Here is a 25,467-nt window from a genome sequence, read left to right on the forward strand (position 1 = left end):
TATGTGCCAGGCCTTCTGCCCAGATCCCCAAGTCTTAATCTTTACAGCAAAGACATATGTACACCTACTGTGTCTCAGTTTATTACAAATTTGTAAGTAGATTGAGACTTACACAAGTTAAGTAACGTGTACAGGCTCACGCTGCTGAGTAAGTGGGTAAAATCGAATTCTGTGTAAATTGAGATGAATATCCCTGGTGCCAAGTATTGCTTTAAAAATGAAAAAACAAGCATACCAAAAAAAACCCAAAATACTTTTATGTTGATGAGCCCACTTGATATAAGTCACACAGGAAAATCAGTCTCATTGCTTTAAAGTTATATCTAATTTAAAATGCACCTTCATCAGACAGTGCAATTATCTACAGAGTTGTATCTAGACTTCACTGTATTTTACCTTTTCAGTGTCTTGTTTAAGGATGTTTAATTACTAGTCTTTCTGTTTTGTTTGTTCCATCTTATGATTGAGTTGTAGCTAGGTTTTGGAATTTATTGAAATTCGGTTCTTTCTCAAATCTCTCTCCATATTTTTTCAAAGAAAATACTTGTCAGAAGAGAGTTTGTTGTAGGTTTCTTAATTTGAGGTCTCTAGTTAGTAAGGAGAATTTGACTTGTACCTTTGCAAAGCGAAATTTTTACTAAATTTCACCTATGGTAAATTTATATCTTGTTAATGTTACCAGTGGAAAGGACATTGAAGACCATCTGGTCAAATCCTTATCCTCCTTCCTTTTCCAGCTAAGGCACAGAGAAGAGTCTGAAATCAGGCTCCTTGAGTTCCCTGTCTGCATGGTGCTGTTTCGGAGTTGCATAATATGGATTGATGGGCTTTGAGTCCTATCTGGAAAAGAAGCTAACATTTGAACATTACTCATTTTCTCATTAAGTTTCCACAGCTGCCCTGTCTCCCCCAGGGGTGGGAAAATAAATTGTATTTAGCACATGAGGAAACTGAGGTCTGGAGGTGGGTTATATTTTATGAAACTCACAGCGACAAAGACAAAATTAGTGAAAAGTAATCTTCTTTTTTCCTCAATCTGACACCAAGTAGGATCCATCTGAGTCATGTATTGGAGAGAAAGCAACTTTGCAAAGGGTCTATCTTAGATTGAAAGTTTAATTTGAAAGAAACAAGGTCAGAGAGCCTTGAGATCTGCCTCTATTCTTTGATGCTAATATAGCTCGGAAGAATGTTAGAGTCTGAGAAAGGCAGTTTTCATGTGGGGGAGGTGTGCATATGTCCATGGTGGTTTTTTGGGGGTTTTTTAATTCTCTCAGGCAACATGCAAAACCTGAAGTAAATAAGCATTTTCCTCACTTAACTTCATCCTTTATTCTGTAGCATAGTTTAAAAATAATACATCCTGGTTAGCTTGATAATCTAGATGAAAGGCATTAACTGTTATAGATTTTAAAGCATTATATTAATTGTAGCTTACACATTTCTTCACATCTTATTTGAATATTATAGGCAAAGAGTAATGCTGCTCGATTTGATTTTCTAATGGTTTCTACCAGGTATCGTTCATTCAGGTATCTTTCCCACTATATTGTAGTTTTGTGGATAGGCTATTGTGACTGATATGCTTCTAAATTGCATATTGCTTAGTGTAATACATAGTAGACACTCAGGAAATGAGTATTAAGTCACCAAATATAATTTAATAAGGTCTTAAAAAATCTTGAAGTGCTCTGCCACCATCATTGTCACCAGTTTAGGGAAAGTTTGAAATTTCTTTGATTTTTGTTTACTTCATTGATGACTTATATTTTGCTTTGTTCTAGAAAGGTCTCCGTGTATCCTGAATGCATTAATAGTTATTGGGTATTATTTAATTGTTTTGTACCATTTCTGCCACTATTCCTGAATGGTCATTTCCCAAGAGTAAGACTTTTAAAATTCTTTCGTACTGTTATGAAATAGAAAATAAATGATTGCTTGTAACAAATACAAGATTAAAGGAACATTGATAAATAGTAAATTTTAGTAGTGTTCTCTTTGGAGGCTTTAGACTAGCCATTTATTTTGTTATGAGATCAAAGTAAAACACATTTAATAATTTCTAAAATTTTTCAGCATTTTACTCAAGCAAAGTAAATACTTTCTACGTTTTTGCAGAGTTTCATTTAAGGAAGATGACAGGGTGCAGCTTGGGGCATCAGGAGAAGGCAGCAGGAAGTACTACACATAAGTTAAAATGGTTGAGAAGCACTGATCTGCAGTAGGAATTTAATTGACTCTGTAGTATTTTATAATTTACTTGACCTGATGGACATTTAGGTGGTTTATGCATTGAGTTATTTATCCATCTTTTTCATTAGGTTACACTTTGAAATGGATTGTTGAGTATCTCATTTTTGAAGACTTTTAATAGTATCGACAGTTGTCCTCCAGAAAAGCTGCATAAATTTGTACTTCTAGTGGTGTTTACTTTGTCTATTTTTCTGTCACTTTGTGATCATTACCACCCTTTTATTTTTATGTTCGTTTAGAGGGGAAAATTATTGCTTAGTCTTGATTACTAATGAAGATAACATTTGTACATGTATTTATTGACCACTTCATACAAATTACTGTTTGTGACCTTTGTTATCTTTCAGGGGTGGTGCTAATATTTTTCCTAATGATATTTAAGGGCTTTATGTACATGAAAGAATCATCCTATTGTCCTAAGATGCCATTTCCTCCCCAGTATACTTTTTTCGACCTTGGAATATTTTACTTCTTATCTGATCAGATAAATCTGTCATTCTCTGCTGCTTGCTTTCATTTTTATACTTAGCTCTTTTTTCGCTTTATTTTTAAACTTTTAATTATTCCTTTTGGAATTCATTTTTGTGTAAGAAATGAAGCTCCATCTCTTTTCAAGTGGTTGGTCATTCCAACACATCTGGGTTTACTGTTGCTTGATATTTTGTTTTGGTTTGTTCAGTTCATGACATATCACTATTATGGGCCATGGCGAAGCACCCTCTTTTAACAAACGTGTACACATAGGTATGTAGGTGTGTGCACGGTACCCTTGATTTGCATGACTTGCCTCTGTTTCACTCTTTCTACTTAGGTAACTATTGGAATGTGCTTTTGTAATATATGTATATAGACTCTCCCGACTCCTCTGGTTCTACTGGTTTTCTCTACTTCACAGTGAGTTTATCTGGAGGTAACCCCATAGTAACTTGAGGAGTATACTGAACATGCGTAACCTTCCTGTCATCGTACAGTTGAACTATGACAGGTCATGAACAGTCTGCTGTGTTGCAGCGTTAAATGTATTTTCCACTTACTATAGGTTTATTGGGACATAGGCCCCATTGTAAGTTGAGGAACATTTGTATATAGTTCTGTGTGCTGTTTTTTTTAAACTGTGGCCAAAGAGACACACAAAATTTCATCCCTCCAGCAGTCTCGAGTGTACAGTACAGTGTTGTCAACACATGCACATTGTCGTGCAGTAGGTCCATCCTCAGGACACCTGGTATGACTGAAGCTCTTCACCCATGGAATTCACCTTCTGCTCTCACCAGCTCCTGCCAGCCACCATGCAACTTTCCAGTGCTATGAGCTTAGCTACGATAGACACTGGGTATGAGTGGCGTCATGCAGTTTTTGATGATGACTGCTTATTTCACTCAGCGGTATTTCCTTTTTTATTTTTAACCAAGCTCACAAGAGCTGGAAAATATGTTCTTTTTTTTTTCTTCCTTTTTTAGAGCAGAATAATATACCGTTGCTTGCATAGACCACATTTTCTTTATCCATTCATCTATCAATGGACATTTGGGTTACTCACACCTTTTGGCACTTGAGGATAATGCTGTTACAAACATGAATGTACCAATATCTCTCTGAGGTCCCGCTTTCAGTTTTTTGTTTTTTTTTTAAATAAAAATGTAGAAGTGGGATTGTTGGGTTATATGGTAGTTGTAGTTACATTTTTAGATTTTGTGGGGAAAAGAACTTCCACATTGTTGTCTGTAGTGGCTGCACCATTTGTGTGGTGTGTTGTTTAAATCTTTATTTAAATATACACAGAAAAGTGCATAAAATGTGAGTGGTTTATCACATAGCAAACATACTTCCATAGACCCATCTCTTCCTTTTTCTTTCCTTATATCTTCTCACTTGATTTGGCCTGTGGTTTTAGAACTTTTTATGAATGGAATCTACAATTTAGCTTATGTTGTTCTAGATTGTGACTGTTAAGAAAAATGTCGCTCTTGCTTATGTTTTTGGTATGCAATCATGAGTGAAATTATTGTACTCTGGGGTAGGCGGTCAGTGTGAGCAGGCATCGCTGTAAAAAGTGATTCCGCCAGTTTTTATTCCCATGAGCAATATATGAATTTTCTGACTGCTCCACATTTGCCAATGCTTTGTATTATCAATCTTTTTAAATGCCGAACATTTGGGGGTTATTAGTGTATCCTATTGCGATTTTTATCTGTGCTTTCTTGATCATCATTGAGGTTGAACTTCCCTGTATGTTTATTGACTATTTTGGATGTCATCTTTTGTGAAGTGTCCTATTAAAATCCTTTATAATTTTTCTACTGGATGTCATTTTTCTTACTGATTTTTAGGTTTCCTTTATACTTTTTGCATATGAACTCTCTGTCAGTTATATTTGAGGGGACTATCTTCTGTTCTGTGACTTACCTTTTAATTTTCTGAATGGTGTATTTTTATAAGTAGATGCTATTTATATAATAAAATTATTAATATTTTTCTTATGGTTATTGCTTTTTCTGTTTTGTATAAGTATTTTTCTGTCGTAAGGTCAATGAAAGGTATTCGTGTTATTGTTTAGAGCTGTACACCAATGGCTAGTATGGTAGTTGCTAGGTTTATGTAGATACTTACATTTAAATTAATTGGGAATTGAGTACATGTCTCTTCCCCACTGCAAGACCAGGTATCCCCATGGCCCACTTTGAATAACATCCACTTTACCACCTTAACATAAGTAAATGTAAATTAATTAAAAATAAATAAGTTTTAAAGTTCACTTCCTTAGGTGCCATAGATGCTCACTGTATGGCTAGTGGTCTATGTTTTTAATGTGTGAAGTATGTCTTACACCTCATTCTGAGTCCTGGTTTTGAAAATCCTTGTTGAATGCCTGTTATACATGCCAGCCACTGCTGTAGGCGCTGGAAAATAAAGCACATCTAAAGTGATTTTAGAAAATTTTGCATAAGTAGATTGTGTGGTTAAGAAAATAGATTCTCATAGTGATTGTAAAGGCAGGCTAAGAAAAAGAGAGGGAACTGGAAAAGCTATACAAGTAAACCCATCTGCAGTGTCCAAGGAGGTATCAAGGTCTCCCTGACTGAGGAGAGATTTTAAAACAAACCCAAAATGCCTTCCTTGACCTTTTTTTTTTTTTTTTTTTTGAGTTGGATTCTCACTCTGTCACCCAGGCTGGAGTGCAGTGGCACGCTCCCGGCCACAGCAGCCTCGACCTGCTGGGCTCCAGTGATCCTTCCGCCTCCGCCTTCCAAGTAGCGGGAACTACAGGTGTGCGCTACCACGCCTGGCTAATTTTTGTTTTATTGTAGAGACGAGATCTTGCCAAGTTGCCTGGGCGGGTCTCAAACCTACGGGCTCAGGCAGCCCACTCGCCTCAACCTCCCAAAGTGCTGAGATTACAGGCTGAGCCACCAAGCCTGGCGCCTTCCTTGACTTTAATGTATTCTCATTTGAGTGGCACAGTGCAGAGGACATAAAATTATGTTTATTTTTATTTAGACTTCTCACTATAGTCAATTCATACAGAGAACAGTGCTGTCATTATCTCGAGAATCTGAACACCCCTCCCCAAGTGTTGGGAAAAGTCGTTCTGGCTAAGGGTATGTATGCTCTGCGCCTGCTGTCAGTTACCACTCAGACACATCTGTTCATAGCCTGTTCTATTTTGTTACAGCGGCTGTCGTTTCTGCCATTATTCTTTGTCCTGTGGACTTGTTTCTTTTTAAAAAATTATTTGACCATAATCTTCATAAAGTTTCAGGAGCAAGGAGATGCTAGTGCATGTGCTCAATCTGGCATCTTCAGTTTTTTAGCCATAATTTTCTCCTTATCTGATATCTTTTTTTCCTGTTGCAAAGAGAGATGCTTCTTGAGTCCACTGAGACTGCCAGACACCTGTGTGATTTTGTTTGTGGTTTATGTTTAGAGGTCACGTTTAGACCCATGTTGTTGTCCTTGAGTCTTCAGGATGACTTTCTGTTTCTGTTTCAGACTATTTTTGCAGATTTGTGCTTTTCTTTACTCACACCAGATACAGTGTGTGGTTTGTGCTGGCTCTTTACATTGCTTACCTGAGTTGCACGGACCTAAGTTTCCACTTTTGACTAAAGTTTTACATCTATAAGTTACTTGAAGGTTATCAGATCTGTATTTCTCTAGGGCCTGGTGTACATAGTACTATACACTATAGTATCTTGTTTAAGAATGAAATGAAAACCAAAGTGTAAAATAGCATTCATATTAAAAATCGAATTGCTGCTCGGTGTATCTCAATTTCCTTGGAGAGTATAATGATAAACCTTGTGAGATTGGGTGAGTAATTATAGGTGGAGATTTATGGAATTCTAAAGTGATATTTGATTATATATGTGTAATGGATTGGGCTAATTGGTTGTACGAGCATGATAATGAGACCAACACCCTGAGTCTGATTTTTGCTCCTTGTGCGTGCCCAGTGTGGATTACGTTTTGAGGTTCATTCTGTCTTCTTAACATTGGCAGACCCACTCACTAATAATTGCTACTGCTGTTCAGGGGTTCAAATATAGCTGGATCCATGAATGAACCATTGAGAGATCATCAAGCTGCCGGGAAAAACATACATGCATTTTAAACTTAAAACGTACATTTTCAGGATGATTCAATGAGGTTTTCTTTTGATACAGAGAATAAAATAGGCTATTTTTTATTACCAAGTAATCATAAACATTTTGCTAGATAACTCACTTTCACTTAAAATAGTTGACTATCAGTAATATCCAATTTTATTTTTTTATTTAAACTATTTTCCCATAGGTTCTTCTTTGAACTAGATTTTCAATGGTTTTTTGATGAAAACATTTTTGATCACGTCTTTTTGATCGCGTCCTGATAGGTCAGAAGATGAAATTCTGAACATGATTATAATTCTTACTTTTGCTGAGGTATTAGTGTTAACTGAAATAGTTCACAAGTAGTCTCTTTATTCAGCAGTTTCAATTACATTCTTTAAAACTGATTCTAAATGAAATTAAGTATCAGTGTGTGCAAGGTTCATAAGAAGGCTAATTTAAGGAGGATAAGCAGTTTTGGTGGGGGTGAATGGACCATTGCTGAGTAATGCTGAATATGGACTTGATCCGGACCAGAGTTGTCTAGAACAGTGATATTAGGGTGAGAAATTGGGTTGAGATGGGGGTCACTGCATTTCCTAGAGCTCTTTTAAGAGTTTTTCAGCAGGCATCAGAAAGACTGGGAACTGGTCTTCAAGTGGGCAGAGAAAGGAGGTGTGCCTCAGCCAGCTGTTTCTGAGCAAGCTTTTCTTTAGTCATTACTTTTTGAATGATCTTCCTCATTGTGGACGCTCAGAGTTTTTTCATCAGTATGCTTCTGTACTGTTAAATATAAAATAGTAAATTAGTAATCAGATTGATTTACATTTTAATGTCACCATTTTCCTAATGAATTGGGCTTGCTTATTTATTGAGCTTTATTAGCCTGTTTTTTGTTGTTGTTGTTTGCTTGTTTTGATTTTCTTTGGCTGGGCTGTCTAGAATTTTCAGGGTGTGTTGGAATGGACTACATGTTTGATTATTTTGAAGTATTTTTCAACAATAGTCCAAATATTTTTGTTTCCATTTTAGAACAAAATCCAGTCTCATAGCAGAGGAGAATATAATGTTTACAGCACCTTCCAGAGCCATGAACCAGAGTTTGACTACTTGAAAAGTTTAGAAATAGAAGAAAAGATCAACAAAATTAGGTGGTTGCCCCAGAAGAATGCCGCTCAGTTCTTACTGTCCACCAATGGTAAGTAGACATCTTTCCTTTTTGCGTGCCTAGGGTGCACGTCCCCCAGAATGTACTCTTCCCTTTCCAGAGAGAGTGTTGTTAAGAGAACTCTGTGAACAGAAATCTGAGCAAAGGACATTTTCCTTTTCTGTATACAGTGCAGATCCTACTTCTTTGCTTTTTTGTTGTTCACTTACAGTTTTTAGATTTTCAGGATCCACCATGTCTTGTTTAGTAGACACCTCGTGAAAAGAATGGGCTGCTACAACTTTGGATTTAAGTCAGATACTGATTCTCCCACTTCTTAGTGTCGTAACCTTGGGCAGCTTTCTAACACTGAGTTGAAGTTTCCTCATCAGCAAACAGGAGATGGTAGTTTTGATAACTCTTTGAATACATAAAGAGTGCAGATGCCCAAAACATGTTAGTTTCCTTTCTTCCTCCTTTTTAAGAGTACCCTGACAATACCAAGGTATTTCAAACTGTGAATCAGAATACTCCCTCAGAGGATGGCATCTTCCTTCAGGGTGCTCTCTAGGAGAACACACTCCTTACTTGACTCCCACCAGCAGATTGCCGTCTTCCCAACGTGCCACATAACTGTAAGAAGTGTTGTCTCGTATATACAAAGTTGTTCAGTGAGAATTAGAATTGTGTAATGACTTCATATCACCTTCTTATGGCTTCAGTTCATTTAGTTTTTTCAAGTGTTTTTATTCTTTCCCTTTAATCTTCTGTCACTCTGACCATGTTGACCATGGGTCTTGACTATATGAATAATATAAAGTTCACTTATAAGTAGATTGTGTTTTAACAGCTTGTTGATAAGAAGTTTTTAGGATGCTCTGTAAAACTGCATCCCCACAAAAGAAACATGTGGCAAGAGGGACACAGGGACTTTTGCTGCACTCTGGCTAGTAGTGTTGACAGTTTAGGGAAACACCACAGAATGACAGTTTTGGAAGGAACAGACCTTATTGAGAATATTTCCCTCTTTGAAGAGTGTATATTTGCAGGATCTTGTGTAGTTTCACGGAGTTTGGTTATTCTCACATACCTCCCCATATGGGCCAAAAATTGCAGGTGAAAACAACCACTACTGCAGAGCGTAAGGATTTTGATTTTGTATTAGTTTCTGTTATTGGAAAAGAATTTTTAAACCATCCTATAAAACTATTAGGAACCACTAACTAATATTGTCTCATCTGAAAATGTGTTAAATATATTGTGGTTTCTGTATCTGGATTTTTAATAGGAATGATGGATTTAAACAGGTCACAAGACATCATTATCTTCATATAGTGATTTTAGAACAAATATTTCCCAAAATACAGGACTTAGGCTAGGCTCATATCTGTGTATATATAGACATACATGAAGCAAGTAACACACAAAAAACATATGATTTAACTGTAATTTAATTAGAAACAAGATTACATAGGGTTTGGAAGAAGTAATGGATTGCACGTCATGAAGTTAGCAGCTTTTCTCTGTTTACACTCGTCTTTGAGAAGGGCATCTGCAGGGGCAACGGCCGTGCTCTTCTCTACAAGGCAGGTCAGGTTGACCAGGCCAGAGGGTCCCTGGCATCCTTCTCCAAGAGTTGTTTTTAAGTGCTTTCACAAAATGGCTTTATACGCTATTTTTTAAGATATAAGAATACTATTTTAGGATTATAACAGAGTTTTAAATAGACATACATGCATCCATAGTGACATTAGTAAATGATTAAGTAAATAAGTTGGGAGAAGGGATGCTTCTTGCAGGAGAATCTAGATAATATGTGGATACATAATGCTCCCTACGGACGGGTTAACTGATGCTCCCTTTAAGCATCGGCTGGACTTAGTGACTCACTTCCAAAGAATAGAGTGTAGCAAGAGGCATTCTCTATACAGTAGGGAACCTGGCAGACTCTATCGTAACCAAGTGACAAGAGTTAGCACTGCGAGGAGGGATCAGCCATGGTGGTAAACATTAATCCTCTTAAATGATACCATGAGAAGTCACTTCACCCCTGCATTCTTCCTGAAACTCCATTGTCTCAGTCTGATCATGAGACAACAGCAGGCAAAACCAGTTGAGGGATTTCCTACAAAACACCTGGCCACCACTACTCAAAACTGTCCAGCTCAAGGAAATTAAGGAAAGTCTGAGAAACTGTTAAAGTTGGAGGGACTAAGGAAACTTGGTAACTAGATGCAGTGTTGTTTGGATCCTGGAACAGGAAAGGCATGTTAGCGGAAAACCTGATGAAATATCAGTGAGAGGCCGGACCTGATGGCTCAGCCTGTCATCCCAGCACTTTGGGAGACTGAGGCAAGGGGGATTACCTGAGCTCGTGGGTTCGAGACCAACCTGGGTAACTTGGCGAGACCTCATCTCTACAATAAATAAAAAAATTAGCTGGGCGTGTGGCGTGTGCTTGTAGTTCCAGCTACTTGGAAGGCTGAGGTGAAAGAATCGCCTGAGCCCAGTAGGTCGAGGCTGCAGTGGCTGGGAGGATGCCACTACCCTCCAGCCTGGGTGACAGAGTGAGACTTCAACTCAAAAAAGAAAAGAAAAGAAAAGAAACATGAGTGAGGACTGTAGTTGAGTTAACAGTAAGATGCATGTTAATTTCTTGATTTTGACAAATGGTTGCATAAGACAGGGTTCCCCAACCCCTGGGCCACAGACTGGTTAGGAGCCGGGGCTATTTAGCAGGAGGTGAGCAGCAGGTGAGCAAAACTTCATCTGTATTTACAGCTGTTCCCCATCGCTTGCATTATTGCCTGAGCTCTGCCTTCTGTCAGATCAGAGGCGGCATTAGATTCTCCATAGGCGCACAGACCCTATTGTGAACTGCGCATGTGAGGGATTTAGGTTGCCTGCTCCTTATGAGAACCTAATCCATGCCTGGTGATCTGAGGTGGGGCTGAGGTGGTGATGCTGGCACTGGGGAGCAGCTACAAATACCGATTAACATTAGCACAGGTTGGGCTGCACAGAGACCCTAATGACTCATATCAAACTGACAGTACAGACTCAGGTCAAAGCCCTGTCAGTGAGTGGCAAATGAGTTGATGAATTCAGTTGTATAGCTACATCTGGTGGCAGGCTTTAGGTCAGGATCTGAAGCTGAGTTTTAGTCCACGAACGGCCTGCCCATTACTTTATTTACCACTCCCATCTGCACTATTTTTTGCTTTTTATGGTGAGTTGTATCATTGTTTCATTATATATTACAATGTAATCCTAATAGAAATAAAATACGCAATAAATGTGTGTGTTGGAAGCAGCCCACAACAGCCCCCTCCTTCCTGTCCATGGAAAAATTGTCTTCTCTGAAACCAGTCCCTGGTGTCAAAAGGTTGGGGACTGCTGGTGTAAGATGTTGGCATTAAAAGAAACCAGGTGAAGGGTATATGGGAGCATTACAATTTTTAAAGCTTTTCTGTACATCTGAACTTAATTTCAAAATAAAAGTTTATTTTTTAAAAGATGCTATTTTGGCCGGGCATGGTGGCTCAAGCCTGTAATCCCAACACTTTGGGAGGCCAAGGTGAGAGGATTACTTGAGCTCAGGGGTTCAGGACTAGCCAGGACAACTTGGTGAGACCTTGGCTCTACAATAAATCGCAAAGATTAGCCAGGCATGGTGGCGCACACCTGTAGTTCCAGCTACTTGGGGAGCTGAGGTGGAAGGATCGCCGGGGTAGGAGTAAGACTCCAACTCAAAAAAAAAAAAAAGATACTGTTACAGGCATACACCATTATGCCCAGCTAAGTTTTTTGTTTGTTTGTTTGTTTGTTTTAATTGTAGAGGCGAGATGTCACATTTTTCCCAGGCTGGTCTCAAACCTGTGGGCACAGGCAGTTCTCTCGCCTCCAGCTCCCAAAGTGCTGGGATTACAGTCATGACTCACCACACCTGGCTGTATATTCTTGATACCTGGGAATTTTGTCTTCTTGAAGGACTTGGGGGCATAAGATTTTAGTCAATTTTCTTCAGATCCTGTTTCCTGCTTATGAGTCCCTGATGCAAGAGAGGAAAAGATAGATTTTAAAAGGCGGCATCTAATCCTGTGAAGGACTCTGTGGGGTCTTTGATAGAATCTGCTAGCAAGTGAGACCAAGGGAGATAACACTTTGCCATTTTAATTCTAATTAACAGGCAGCTTAACTGACTTCATTGGTAATTCTCTTTAAAGTTATTAAAAATTGAGTATATGTATATACGTATTTATATACCTATCTGTGTTTGCATACACATACCTACACAATTTTTTCCTCTAGCTTTAGTTATTTTAAAGGAGAGAGAACTAGTTGTGACTTGGTATGAATTGCACATGGAATTTTACATGAGTGCCATTAATGTACAAATGTGTGATTTCTGTACTTTATTTCCATGTATATATATGTTTTTATTCACTTGATTAATAGGAAATGTTTTAGTAAGTCAGATACAGGTCTTTTATCTCCTTAAAATCCTTTTAGGTGAAATATGAAATGGCTTCCTTTAAATGCCATAGCATGTTTTTCTTCTATCAGTTTTGCCCTTTTTAATTTTAAGAACTTTCTTTAATCTCTCCTCAGATAAAACTATAAAATTATGGAAAATCAGCGAAAGGGACAAGAGACCGGAAGGGTATAACTTGAAAGAGGAAGATGGAAGGTATAGAGATCCTACTACAGTGACCACACTACGAGTAAGTGTGTAAAAAAAGATATGATAGTATTCATACCACATAGCCTAGATCCTGAGCAGAACTTGAAATAGGAATAATTACAATGTATCCTTCCCTCCTCAGTAATTCTGTAATCAGATAGAATATTGGGTAACGCCCATATAAACATAGAAACTGACCTACATAGTGGTCTCGCTGAAGTCAGGGACAGAACCAAGGCTCAAACACAAGACTGTGTTTCACACTGTAACATATTCTTTTAATCTCATGGTTAAAATGGTTAAAATGACAGCTATAGCAAGGTGAAGTTTCAAGATTAATTTTCTTTGGAGATCAAAAATATAGACCAAATCTTTTTTTTTCCTTTTCCTGAGAGATACCACTGACAAAAAGAGCAGATCTTATAGTTGTAGCTTAAAGGTACCAAGAATTCGATGCTGTGGGTTTTCTTTTTAGCTTCTTTAATTTGAACTGTAAACATTTATTAGCTTGGCATGTTTTCAAGCAAAAGATTAGAACTAAGAATGCAAATTCTAATAGTATTCCTATTGGTAAAAGAGGATAAATTGTTTGTTTTTCTTCTCGTTTCATCACTTGAAAGGATCAACATCAGTTGCTTTAAAACCAAATCAGTGTAGCGTAGTACCGTTTTATGTTTCTGAAAAGCTAAAATAATGAAACTGTCTGAACCTTACCAGCAGGTTGAAACAGTGAGCCTTTGTAATTTCTGTTTTCTGTGTGTCTTATTGACAGGTGCCAGTCTTTAGGCCCATGGATCTAATGGTCGAGGCCAGTCCACGAAGAATATTTGCCAATGCTCATACATATCACATCAACTCAATTTCTATTAATAGTGATTATGAAACATATTTATCTGCAGACGATTTGCGGATTAATCTTTGGCATCTGGAAATTACAGATAGAAGTTTTAGTATCCATTCCATTTGGTTTCCATTTTTTAGTGTTTGGTAAAGAAAGCATATTGTGTCAATATTGGATTGATTGATTGATTGATCGATGATTGTTGGAGTCTCATTTTGTCACCCAGGCTGGAGTGCAGTGGCACACTGAAGACCACCACAGCATTGACCTGCTGGGCTCTGGTGATCTTTCCGCCTCAGCCTTCCAAGTAGCTGGAACCACAGGTGTGTGCTACCACACCTGGCTAATTTTTGATTTTTTGTTGTAGTGACGAGGTCTAGCCAAGTTGCCTGGGCTGGTCTCGAACCCACAGGCTCAAGGCAATCCATTTGCCTTGGCCTCCCAGAGTGCTGGGATTACAGGCTGAGCCACTGAGCCCGGCCAGAATTGCATTTATTTTCATTCCTTCTTAATGTAATTTGATCCTTCTTTTCTTTTTATATATGTGGCCTCTCTTTCTTTTGGTGTTTGAGTAAACACTAGAGGAAGTTATTTGATAAACATAAAGGGCATGATGTATGTATTTATTTATTTAAATAGAGACAAGATCTCACTTTGTTGCCCAGGCTGATCTCAAACGCCTAGACTCAATTGATTCTCCAACGGGGCATAATGTATTGATTTAAAAATAGGATTCATCTCATTGTAAGGAATGTGTCTGTTCTGTCTATGAAAATAGGAATTTTTTTAACTTGAATGTTTCTGCTTAAAAATATCCAATTTGTGATGGCCAATCATGGTGGCTCACTGCTGTAATCCCAGCACTTTGGGGGCTGAGGAAGGAGATCACATGAGACCAGGGGTTTAAACCCAGCCTGGGTAACATAGCCAGACCTCTTTAAAAAAAAAAAAAGCTTGTTGTGTTGGCACTTGGAGGAGGCTGTGACAGATGGGCCACTTGAGCCCAGGAGTTCAAGGCTGTAGTGAGCCTGGGCAACAGAGCATGAACCTTGTCTCTTATTTAAAAAGATTTAGCCGGGCTCGGTGGCTCAGCCTGTAATCCTGTGCCTTTGGGAGACTGAGGTGAGTGGATTGCCTGAGCCCGCAGGTCCGAGACCCGCCTGGGCAGCGAGACCTCATCTCTACAATAAATCAAAAAATCAGCCGGGCATGGTAGCGCATGCCTGTAATTCCGGCTACTTGGAAGGCTGAGGCGGAAGGATCCCTGGAGCCCAGCAGGTCGAGGCTGTGGTGGCCGGGAGCGGCCACTGCACTCCAGTCTGGGTGACAGAGTGAGACTCCAACTCAAAAATAAAAAATAAAAATAAAAATAAAAAAAATTTAAAAGAATCAAATCTGTGAGGTATTATATTTAAATTTTTAGTTACAAAACAGTTTCATTGGGGTTGGGAAAAGAAATTCATGGAAGTCATGATGTATAATCAGGTCAATAGAAATATTTCTAACTGAAGAAATACTTCTAAGCCCCATGTCTACTGTTTATAATATATTCCTGAAATTCTTCTGTTAATATACAAGTGTGTCAAAAATAAGCATATGTTCCTGTGTACCTGCATGTAATATATGCATATAAATACAGAGATGTATATGCATGTGTTTGTTTCTAACTTTTTTTGTTGACAACTTTTTTCAGCTGTTACTACTACTGTTAATATACATATTGTCTCAGTAGATACCATTTGGAAAATTAACGAAGCTTTACCATAACTCAGACTCTACCAGCCATGTACAAGAGAGCCCCTTTCCTTTCCCTGTCAACGTGAAAAGGCGTTTTAATGCTACTGCCCGTGAAGAGTGAAGTGCAAGCAGAGTCAGTACTTGGGCAGGTTCTGTCTGTGAGTGGATTTTAGGTTTGAGAAATGTCGAATTATATTTGCCCTTTTTTCTGAGTGTAAGTTCCTTAATAAAATGCTATCCAGATATTGTGGATATCAAGCCTGCCAATATGGAAGAGCTAACTGAGGTGATCACAGCAGCAGAATTCCATCCAAACAGCTGTAACACATTTGTATACAGCAGCAGTAAAGGAACTATTCGGTTGTGTGACATGAGGGCATCTGCCCTCTGCGATAGGCATTCTAAACGTAAGTCCATTGCGTCTTTCTGTCAAACAGTAACATTCTCTTTGTCTGAAATGAGCCTCAGGCATGGTGAGTACAATTACAGAGGTTTTCAAGCCTCGAACCTGTGTGTCCAGGGTCTCTTGGACCCTTTGAAAAACCGCCTGTGTCTGTGTGAGGCGCCATAGGTTATTCCCTGGCAGCACATAGTCAGGCTTTCTTGGGGACATATGTGTTAATCCCCAATACATATATGTTTCTAGTGGAATGCTGCTAGAACTTACGGTTAGGTTCTCCATCTCTGTATACAGCTAGAGCACTTCCTTTCTTTCCAGTTTTCCCTCCTCATTCCTCCTTTCCTCCCTTTCTGTTTTGAGCGTCCTAAGATTTCTTCAGAGAATAGATTGTATTGGCTTTGGAAAAAAAAAAGTTTGAAAAACACTGGGTTAAAAGACTCTAAGGGATTGCAGTATTTTTGTCTTCATTTTGAGTATTTCTAAAACTCATGAAAATTGGTACATGCGTGTTACCAAAATGATTTTACCTGGCCACTAGAAAACAAAATCCTGATATGAATGTGGATGGGTGAGGATGGCATGTTTCTTGTGGTGACATAAACAGAGTCAGTGAGTGGTATGTTGCAGAACGTACCAACCTGGTGCATTGAAGTCAGAAGGTTCAGGTGAGTCTGGTTCTGCTAAATTTGCCATGCGACTCTGGAAGTACACTGCATACTTTTGCATCTTCACTTTCAGTATTGTCGTTCTCTTAAGAAAATTTCAGGGGAATTCTAGCCAGAGAGTTGTTTTTCATTTCCTTAGTAGCCTGTCATTTTACTTCAACCGTAGGGAATTTGTGAATAGTTGTTTTAGGAAATGCTTTGTCCAAGCCAGAATATTGTATACCTTGCCCTTTTTTGTTGTTTTGTTTTTAGTGTTTGAAGAACCTGAAGATCCCAGTAACAGGTCATTTTTTTCCGAAATCATCTCCTCTATTTCTGATGTAAAATTCAGCCATAGTGGTCGATATATGATGACTAGAGACTATTTGTCAGTCAAAATTTGGGACTTAAATATGGAAAACAGGCCTGTGGAAACATACCAGGTATTTGCAGTTTTTTCTTTAAATGAGCATATACCCTATTTACTTTCAAGTGTTCATAGAGAAGGATTTTGTACTAGGGATTAATCCTAATAACAGTGTTTGTTCACCATTAGGCTTTCTCCCTCAGAGATCCATGAGTACGTTGCTTTCCCTTCTGTTCAATGTATATACACTTACATGGGTTGTGTTGTTGCTTCAATTTTGCAGTTGCAGTGTTATTTTGCTGCCCACTGGTTCAGTAGTGACAAGTGTTTTTCCCCCGCTGTCACATACATTGAAAGTGGGGAAGGAAGAGGACTGGGGAGAGTGGCCATTCCCGGAAAGGTGCTCGTGCTCCGGTGGGCTTATGTGCAGGCATAGTTGAACGGGAGCTTAAATTTGGCATGCCGAGTCTAGTGGACTGGTATTCTGCCTTTTGGCAGATAGCCGTTGTCTTAAGCTTAAGGAGGAGGGCTTGAAAGCTCAGCAGTGGCTTTACGAGTTGCCTATCTGTTGCGAGTGTCAGTTCTTAATGCTCTTGTCAGCCGGCCACTCCCATTGATCCATGCCCACTGCGTCAGAGGTAGAGAAGGGAAGGACACAGCCCAGAACAGGGTGGAGGCCAGCATAACCTGTGTTGGGCTCAGGACTGCTGCAATGTAGAAAACACCTAACACTGCATTAGGAATGCAGGATTTTTCGGTAGTACCTTCTTTGTGGTATATGTTCTCAATACAATTGGAACGATGTTTTTCAAACTTTTAAATCTTCTTTGACAAACATAAACCACTCAAGATTTTTTAAGTTAGTATTTGAATTTTCAGAATAAATACTGCATTGAAACTAAAACCAGTGATGAAATGACTCCTCTGTTTTGAAAATTTGGTTGACCATTGAATAACATAGGTTTGACTGCGTGGATCCACTTAAACACAGATTTTCTTTCAACCAACTACAGATAAAAGATAAGAGTATTCATTAGATGCCAAACTTGCATATATGGAGGGTGGAACTTTCCATAGACAAGAGCTCTGCAGGGCTAACTACAGATTGGGTACACACTGGTGTCCTGGAACCAACCCCCCTGTGTATGCCAAGGAACAACTGTGTAACCCCAGACAGATGGATCCCCTTGTCATCCTCACTGTCATCTCGTTCCCATGGAGAATACTTGCTCTGAACCTTGGCTTTATACTCAGATTGTTTCATGAAAAACCCTATGCTACATGCTTTCCCAAATGTTGCTGAATTACGATGATCTACCTGATTTACTATTTTCTGCCTATGCTGAATTGGATTAGTGCTTGAGTCACGTTGTATAAAAATGTATCTTATATAGGCACAACTATTTTTATTGAGTTTATACAAGTGTCTTACTGAGTTTTTGTGATAGAAGGGTATTTTTGGTATTACTACCTTTTTGTATTACATGTTCACTTTTTTTTGAGTCGATTCTCACTCTGTCATCCCGGTTGGTGTGCAGTGGTATGATCACGATGCTCATAGCTCATGGCGGCCTCGACTTCCGAGGCTCAGGTGACCCCTTTCAGCTCAGCATCCCAAATGTCTGAGACTGCAGGCACGTGCCACCACACCTGGCTTTGTTGTTGTTGCTGTTGTTGTAGGGACACGCTGTGTTGCCCAGGCTGGTCTCAAACTCCTGGGCTCAAGCATTCTACCCGCCTCAGCCTCTCTAAGTGTTGGGATTACAGGCGTTCGCCGTTGCACCTGGCCATATGCTCACTTGGATCCTAACCCTGTATGGGTTGCAGTTCCTCTTTTCTTACAGATTTTCACATTATGTCACATAGACATGGCCTGGATCATTCCACTGTATATAAAGTTTTGTTGGTTTCTTTGTTTTTGAGCCAGGGTCTCACTGTCACCAGGCTGAAGTGCGGTGGCGTGATCACGGCTCACCACAGCCTTGAACTCCTGGGCGCAAGGCGATCCTGCCGTGTCAGCCTCTCAATAGCTGGGACTCCAGGAGAGCACCCTCATGCCCAGCTGACCTTTGGATCTTTTGTGGAGACGGGCCTTGCTGTGTTGCCCAGGCTAGTCTCAGCCTCCTGGGCTCACGTAACCCTCCCACTTTGTCCTCCCAGAGTGCTGGGATTACAGGTGTGAGCCACTGCACCTGGCCGATACGTGAAGTTAAGATGGACCCTGAAAATGAGTTTAGCTTCTTTCCTGTAGAATAGAGAATGCTAAGCATTTAGAAGGTACTTACTCACTTCTGTCATTATTTCTCTTTAATGGGTCTCCTTAAAAAAAGATAGTAAGATAGATACTTTGTTTTTTCTTCAATCACAACAAACAGGCACGTTCTTTACTAGCTTTTGATATTGTATAAGTAATATCAAGTGATGCTATCAAATTTTCTACAATGCATACCTAGAATGACCATATAATTTATCACCAAACCAGGCATTAATTATGCTATTGCATAGCACATGCATTTAATTTATGCCCAGAAAATTGTATTTTAAAAAGGAGAGAAAGTACATATTCAGTGTTGTTACCAGAAGCTGATAAACTGAAAGCCAAGTAGTGATAACCAGATATTGCTATAATTTTTTTATTAGTTTCTTGTCTGTGCCATCTTTAAATGTTTTCTGGCCTGAATGTTTTATTCAGGCTTATTAAGGGTATGTGTGCCATGCCCAGAGGGAGTTAGTCTTTGTCATACTGTAGAAAATGTGTCTACCTGGCAGGGGCTTGTGTGTTTATAAAAGTGTAAGATACCTTTATTGTTACTAAGACGATTGAAATTTAATAATTTTAAAAAGATGTGTGTATGTGTCTATATGTCTTTTTATTTAATTGCAGACTTTTAAATTAATTTTCCTAATTTCAGTGGTTAGATCTTTAGGTAAACCAAGTATACGTGTGATCGATACATGTGTGTTTTGCTCCCAGGTTCATGAATACCTCAGAAGTAAACTCTGTTCACTGTATGAAAATGACTGCATATTTGACAAATTCGAATGTTGTTGGAATGGATCTGACAGGTAATTGATTTTAACTAGAATTCATTCAAATATGAATTTTATTAGAGGAAAAAACTTAGTTTTATTCAAAGTCCTAATTTTGTTTGTTGCCAGAGATTCCTTGAAGTAAATTTACTGATCTTTTGGATATAGTATAACACTACTGGCAGGTAAAAATTGAGCATTGTGTTTCACTAGTAAATACAAAAATACACAAAAATCTTGATATCTAAATTTTTACTTAAATGTCTTGACTTTTTCTATTATGAACCAGATAAGTCACATTTCTGACATGATAACAGATAAATTGATGAGATTTCAGTTTAGTTTTATTCTACCATTATACTGGTTTTAGAAAAATTTAGCGGACAGATATTTAACCTGGATTATTATACACCAGTTTTTCCAGTTGCAGTATGACCTCATATAAGTAGTAACTCATATATAGTATCTCAACCATTTATCATGAGTAGTTATGCATTTTATCATTTCCAGTTTTGCCACAGCATGATTCATTTTCAGTATCATCAAAATGTTGCCATTATTTCCGAAGATAAATAGGTCTTGCTCTCAATCTTAGTTGTCAGAATTTATTTACCAATAGAACAGAAAATAGTAAAATAGAACAATTTTGGAATTATTTAAACTTGCATTTAAAGTAACTAGATGTACTTTATTTGGCAATAGTTTTATCCTACAGCTTGATACGATTCAGGCTTTATGCTGTTATGTGTTATAGCGGACAGTACAACTTGGATGCTTTCTTTTGTCTGGTTAATACAGTCGTTGTCTGCTTTTTGACATGAGGACCAGTAATAGGCTGGCTGCAGTAAACCTGGAGTCATATTAGTAGAAATAAGCAAATGTTGCCTTTGAGTGCCGCTGTTAATCCTGAGACATCAACGAGGAAGGAAAGGAAAGAAATTAATAAATTGGAAGAGGAAAAAACACTGTTACACTAAAATTCAGTACACTGCCACAACTATCTCTGTCATATTGTTTGAGTATATTGTTAGCAATTTTAAGTTAATGTTATATCATCAATAGTAAGTTACTTATTTCCCTTAATGCTAAAATTTTTTGGAAATAATTTCAGAGTTAGAGAAAATTTGGTAAAATAACTCTGTTTAGCCTTTGCTATTTGCTGTATCATGGTCTCTTGTCCTTTTGTTTATTTATAGCTGTATCTGTCTGATATAAGTACACGTGTACACACACACACACTTTTTTTCTTGTGCACCAAATGGGAGTAAATTCCAGAAACGATGCCCATCAGCCTAAGTTATTTATTGGGTATTTTCTGAAAGACAAAGACACTCTCCAAAATAATGACAGCGCAGCATGTGAAGCAGCAGTATGCGTGCTGTACTGCCATCCAGCCCACAGATCCCTCAGATCTTTCCATTATTGTAGTCGTGTCCTTTATAGTACAGAAAACAAATACCTGACCCAGTGTCTAATTCAAGATCGTATGTTACATTTAGTTGTCATATCTTATATTTTACTCAGTTCTTCATTTTCTCCTTGTCTTTTGTGATTATGGGACTTCTGAAGAACGCAGGCCAGTAGGATGTTTCTCACCCAGGCAACTTGGCAAGACCTTGTCTCCACAATAAATCAAAAATTCACTGGGTGCAGTAGCGCGTGCCTGTCGTTCCGGCTACTTGAAAAGCTGAGGCAGAAGGATCGCAGGAGCCCAGCAAGTTGATGCTGGGGTAGCCGTGTAAACATGCCACTGCACTCCAGCCTGGGTGACAGAGTTAGACTCCAACTAAAGAAAAAAAGTTACAAATAGCCTTCAACTAGGTGTCCTAATTCATTAAAACCTCACAAATTCAGATAATGGGGGGGGATATTAGCCTACATTTGAAAAGAAATCAGGTTTTATTATCTGCAGGGACACACCGCATCAACTTGAGTTTTATTAAAACTGTTGTCAAGTGTCCTTTGGGGGGAATTGACATTACTAAATAGATTATAATTATTTGTATTTAATAGATGACCTTTGTATAATAAGCATTATTTTGAGCAGTTTCCTTATATTCTGTAATTTGCAATAATAATTGGTACCATGTGCTACATAGTGGTAGCAGCAGACCCTCTCCAGATCACCAAGGACATCAGCCTTGGGAAGTTCCATCTGTGAGGTGCGGAGGAATGTTGAGCAGTAATGGACAGTTTGGGCAGCCTCAGAATTTGGCCCTCCTGTTAGCTGATAACATTTACACATACTTGCTTAAAATGTATGTAGTAGTGTAAGTAAAATGATTTTCTGTTAATAAAAATAAAACTACTGGTTTTTTTGAGTTGGAGTCTCACTTGTCAAGCCCCGGCTGGAATACAGGTGGCACAGGGGCACTCTCACGGCCACCGCAACCTTGACCTGTTGGGTTCGGCTGATCCTTTCGCCTCAGCCTTCCAAGCAGCTGGAACCACAGACACATGCCACCATGCCCGGCTAGCTTTTGTGATTTATTGTAGCGACGAGGTCTCACTAAGTTGCCCAGGATAGTCTCGAACCCCCAGGCTCAGGCAGTCCTCTTGCCTTGGCTTCCCAAATAATCTTACGATCAGATTCTTAATACTGTAAGCATTCATAAGATGTGACTATCTGAATCAGACCGCTAAGAACAAATTTAAATCATAAACCATTGGTTTCTTGTGAAAAGTTATTTCAAGTGTTTTTTATTGTTGTTATTGTTGGTTTTAGTTATTTTTAGTTTCAGAAGCTATGAGTTCCACAGATGGTTGCTGTTTTGAGAAGCTGGCTGGTATGGATGTTCACACAGCCTTTAGTTGCAGAAATACTCAGTGAAGACAATTTGGTACTATAAACTTTTTTCTTAAGGATACTATCAACTTTTTGGTAGTCATGAAAGGGAGTAGTTGGCAAAAAAATGAATTAACTAGTACTGTATTTCTGGTGTATTCCAGTGATTGAGATGATAACAGCAGCCCTGTCCCATAGTTCAAATCTGCTTGAAGTGTGTTTCCTGTGAAGCACTACACTTGGTTTAATCACCGAATCATTTTACTTGAAAACAGTCTCTTGTTCTGCTGGCTTGACTGAGTGTTCTGTTTACATTTGCAGTGTTGTCATGACTGGATCATACAATAATTTCTTCAGAATGTTTGACAGAAACACAAAGAGAGACATAACCCTAGAAGCATCACGGGAAAACAATAAGCCTCGCACGGTTCTGAAGCCACGCAAAGTCTGCGCCAGCGGCAAGCGAAAGAAGGATGAAATAAGTGTCGACAGCCTCGACTTCAACAAGAAAATCCTCCACACAGCCTGGCACCCCAAGGAAAATATCATTGCTGTAGCTACTACAAACAATCTGTATATATTTCAAGACAAAGTGAATTAGGGTTGGCGTTCCTAGCAGAAGAGCCCACTTCCTGCTTAGTTGAGATAGTTGAATCTAGCATTCGTACCTATAAGAGAGAGAGGTTCATTGTGGCGCCCCTTTCCAGTGTTCGACAGTGTGCCGTTCGACAACACATCGCATAGCTACGTGGAGAAAGCTCTGTGCTTCATCACTGTGGTCTTCTCCATGCCTGCTAGCCATTTAGGTGAGGGTAGGGCACTTTCAACTTAAATGACTTCTTGCACCGTCTTGCCTAGTGGACTAGATTGGACTGTGTCAGCATTGATTTACTCCACTCTCTATGCCTTCCATTGTGATGACGTCAAACCCAGTGAAAGCCTTCAGTCATGCTATGGGATTTAATTGTGTATCCTCATTACTGTATCATCTGTGGGGTACACCCCTTCCCCCATTTTTTAAATTAAATACAGCTCATTCTTACTGTGGCTTGTAGCATTCCTCCTCTTCTGGCCTCCTGGACTCTTCCCTTCATCTCTCTTACCCTTGCCCCTCCACCCAGTCTTGGTGGTGGTATAGTAAAAAAAAGAAAGAATGAAAGCACACAAAATGAGTCAGTTTGGGGTCAGTGATCTAAAGGGGGCATGTGTTAAGAACAAATGTTTTAATAACAGTTGGCTGTAATCACTCCTTGCCATGTCTGGCACTGAAAATAAGGAAAAAAAACTACTACTGAATAAAAGTGACAAAGAATGGAGAATCTGGTTTTCTTTTATTTTTAACCTACCTCTTTAAACCAATATTTTGTGTCATACCCTTGGGCGCAGTGAAATGAAATAGGTTTCCATTGTTTTATTCGTATTTTTGTTAAATTTTTTTTAACAAGTGGAGAAGAAAGAGGTATTGGTTCTGTGCAAACATGTTTTGAATATATATTGGTGTTAAGGATTTCACAATCTATACATACTACTAGAGGTTTTTTTATTGTGATTATTGAGGGTATCGGATACATTGTATCTATACTCATCATCTGTTAATGAAATTGTAAATGGGAACCAACATTGTAGAACCTAAGTTTTAAAGACTTTTTACAGTGTTTCATTTCATTTTTGCCTTACAAAATTCTCAGTCAAAGACTTGTAGAACGTTTTTAACAACTTAAAAACTTCTTTTGTCATTCAATCACATAGCAGAAAACTAAACTCAAGTGATTTGCATAGATAAAATTGACACTGCACTAAATACCTTTTTTTGTATTTGACTGCTATCAAATCAGAATGAGATGTACTTTGCCACAGATATTTTTCTTATATTTTTGGTTTTCCAAAGCTATATTAAAGTCAAACTTTTCAAGGTACAGTGTTCAAAAAGTGCTTAATGAACTCCAACAGCTGCCTCAAATAAAATCTGGTCATCTGTATATGACTACATTTTTCCTGAGTTGTGATACCTTATCCAAAGATGAAGAGTACTCCTATTTTTTAATAGGTAGAATGTACCTTTGTCAGTCTTACAGAAGCTTTAATGGAGAAAAGATGGACTTTATTTTTAAAAGATGAACAGGCATTTATATTATTAGAGAATGGTGGTCTATTTTGGTTGAGCAGTAACATAACAGCCTTGAATTTCAGAGGACTCTGAGTGCTGCTTCTGTGTCCACTGCCTATTGTTCTTTTCTTCGATAATGAAAAATGATTCAATGAGTTGGCCATGATTCCCTCAGCACTATGACAAAGATTATGTCTTGTGAGTTAACATTTCAAGCACACAGGAGAAGTTTTATGTAATAAAATTACTGTATCTTTTGAACTTCACAGATTTGAATTTGTATTTAAACACATGTCTGACAATTCTTAATGGCACTTTTACTAATTTATCTGGCGATCTTAGCTACATTGGCAATTTGTGTTATTTATCATCCATCACACTTGCAAGTGGGATATTCCCCCTGCCATAAGTACCAAACAGTGATTCTTCCTGTGTTCTGATTGAAAATTTTCCAGAAGATCTCTTTGGGAGGTTTCCCTAAAGTTTGGTTGTATGTCTTGAGATAACACCACCATACAGTGCTTGGAAAGTCTGTTGATTCATTGGTAGCTATGACGATTTTCATCCATAACACTAAAGGTTAGTTTATATATTTAAGAGAAATGATATTGCTAAAGTTAAAATGCCTCTATTAAGGAATGCTATTATAAATTATTGTAACATTATTCTCAAGTATTAATTTTTTAATTTCTTCGGTGTAGCAAACTATAAGCCCAGCCACTCATTTTATATGGTAATGATTAATCTTTTTATTAATAAATATTATACTTAGAATAAACAGTCTTGTCAAGTTGCTTGTATTTCCTATTCTCTTGCCACTAATAAACATACACATGTTCCATCCTTTCTCGTAACCTTTTTTAAAAGATTGTGGTAGGTAAAA

The 25,467-nt window shown here is 38.4% G+C and overlaps 1 protein-coding gene across 1 annotated transcript in view; it reads left to right on the top strand.

Moving 5' to 3' along the window:
* The window catches only part of PPP2R2A (protein phosphatase 2 regulatory subunit Balpha), an 80,675-nt gene extending 55,827 nt beyond the window's left edge, over positions 1–24,848 (top strand). The window contains exons 4-10 of the mRNA XM_008060856.2: positions 7,875–8,040; positions 12,601–12,713; positions 13,446–13,623; positions 15,494–15,658; positions 16,569–16,738; positions 19,637–19,728; positions 22,799–24,848. Of these exons, the coding sequence (XP_008059047.2) occupies positions 7,875–8,040; positions 12,601–12,713; positions 13,446–13,623; positions 15,494–15,658; positions 16,569–16,738; positions 19,637–19,728; positions 22,799–23,078 (1,164 nt within the window). The 3' untranslated portion in view covers positions 23,079–24,848. The remainder of the gene's footprint in view (positions 1–7,874; positions 8,041–12,600; positions 12,714–13,445; positions 13,624–15,493; positions 15,659–16,568; positions 16,739–19,636; positions 19,729–22,798) is intronic.
* The last annotated feature ends 619 nt before the right edge of the window (positions 24,849–25,467 follow it).

The sequence above is a fragment of the Carlito syrichta genome, unplaced genomic scaffold, assembly GCF_000164805.1.
Source record: "Carlito syrichta isolate Samal-C Ts95f unplaced genomic scaffold, Tarsius_syrichta-2.0.1 Scaffold304746, whole genome shotgun sequence".
Taxonomy (NCBI): Eukaryota; Metazoa; Chordata; class Mammalia; order Primates; family Tarsiidae; genus Carlito; species Carlito syrichta.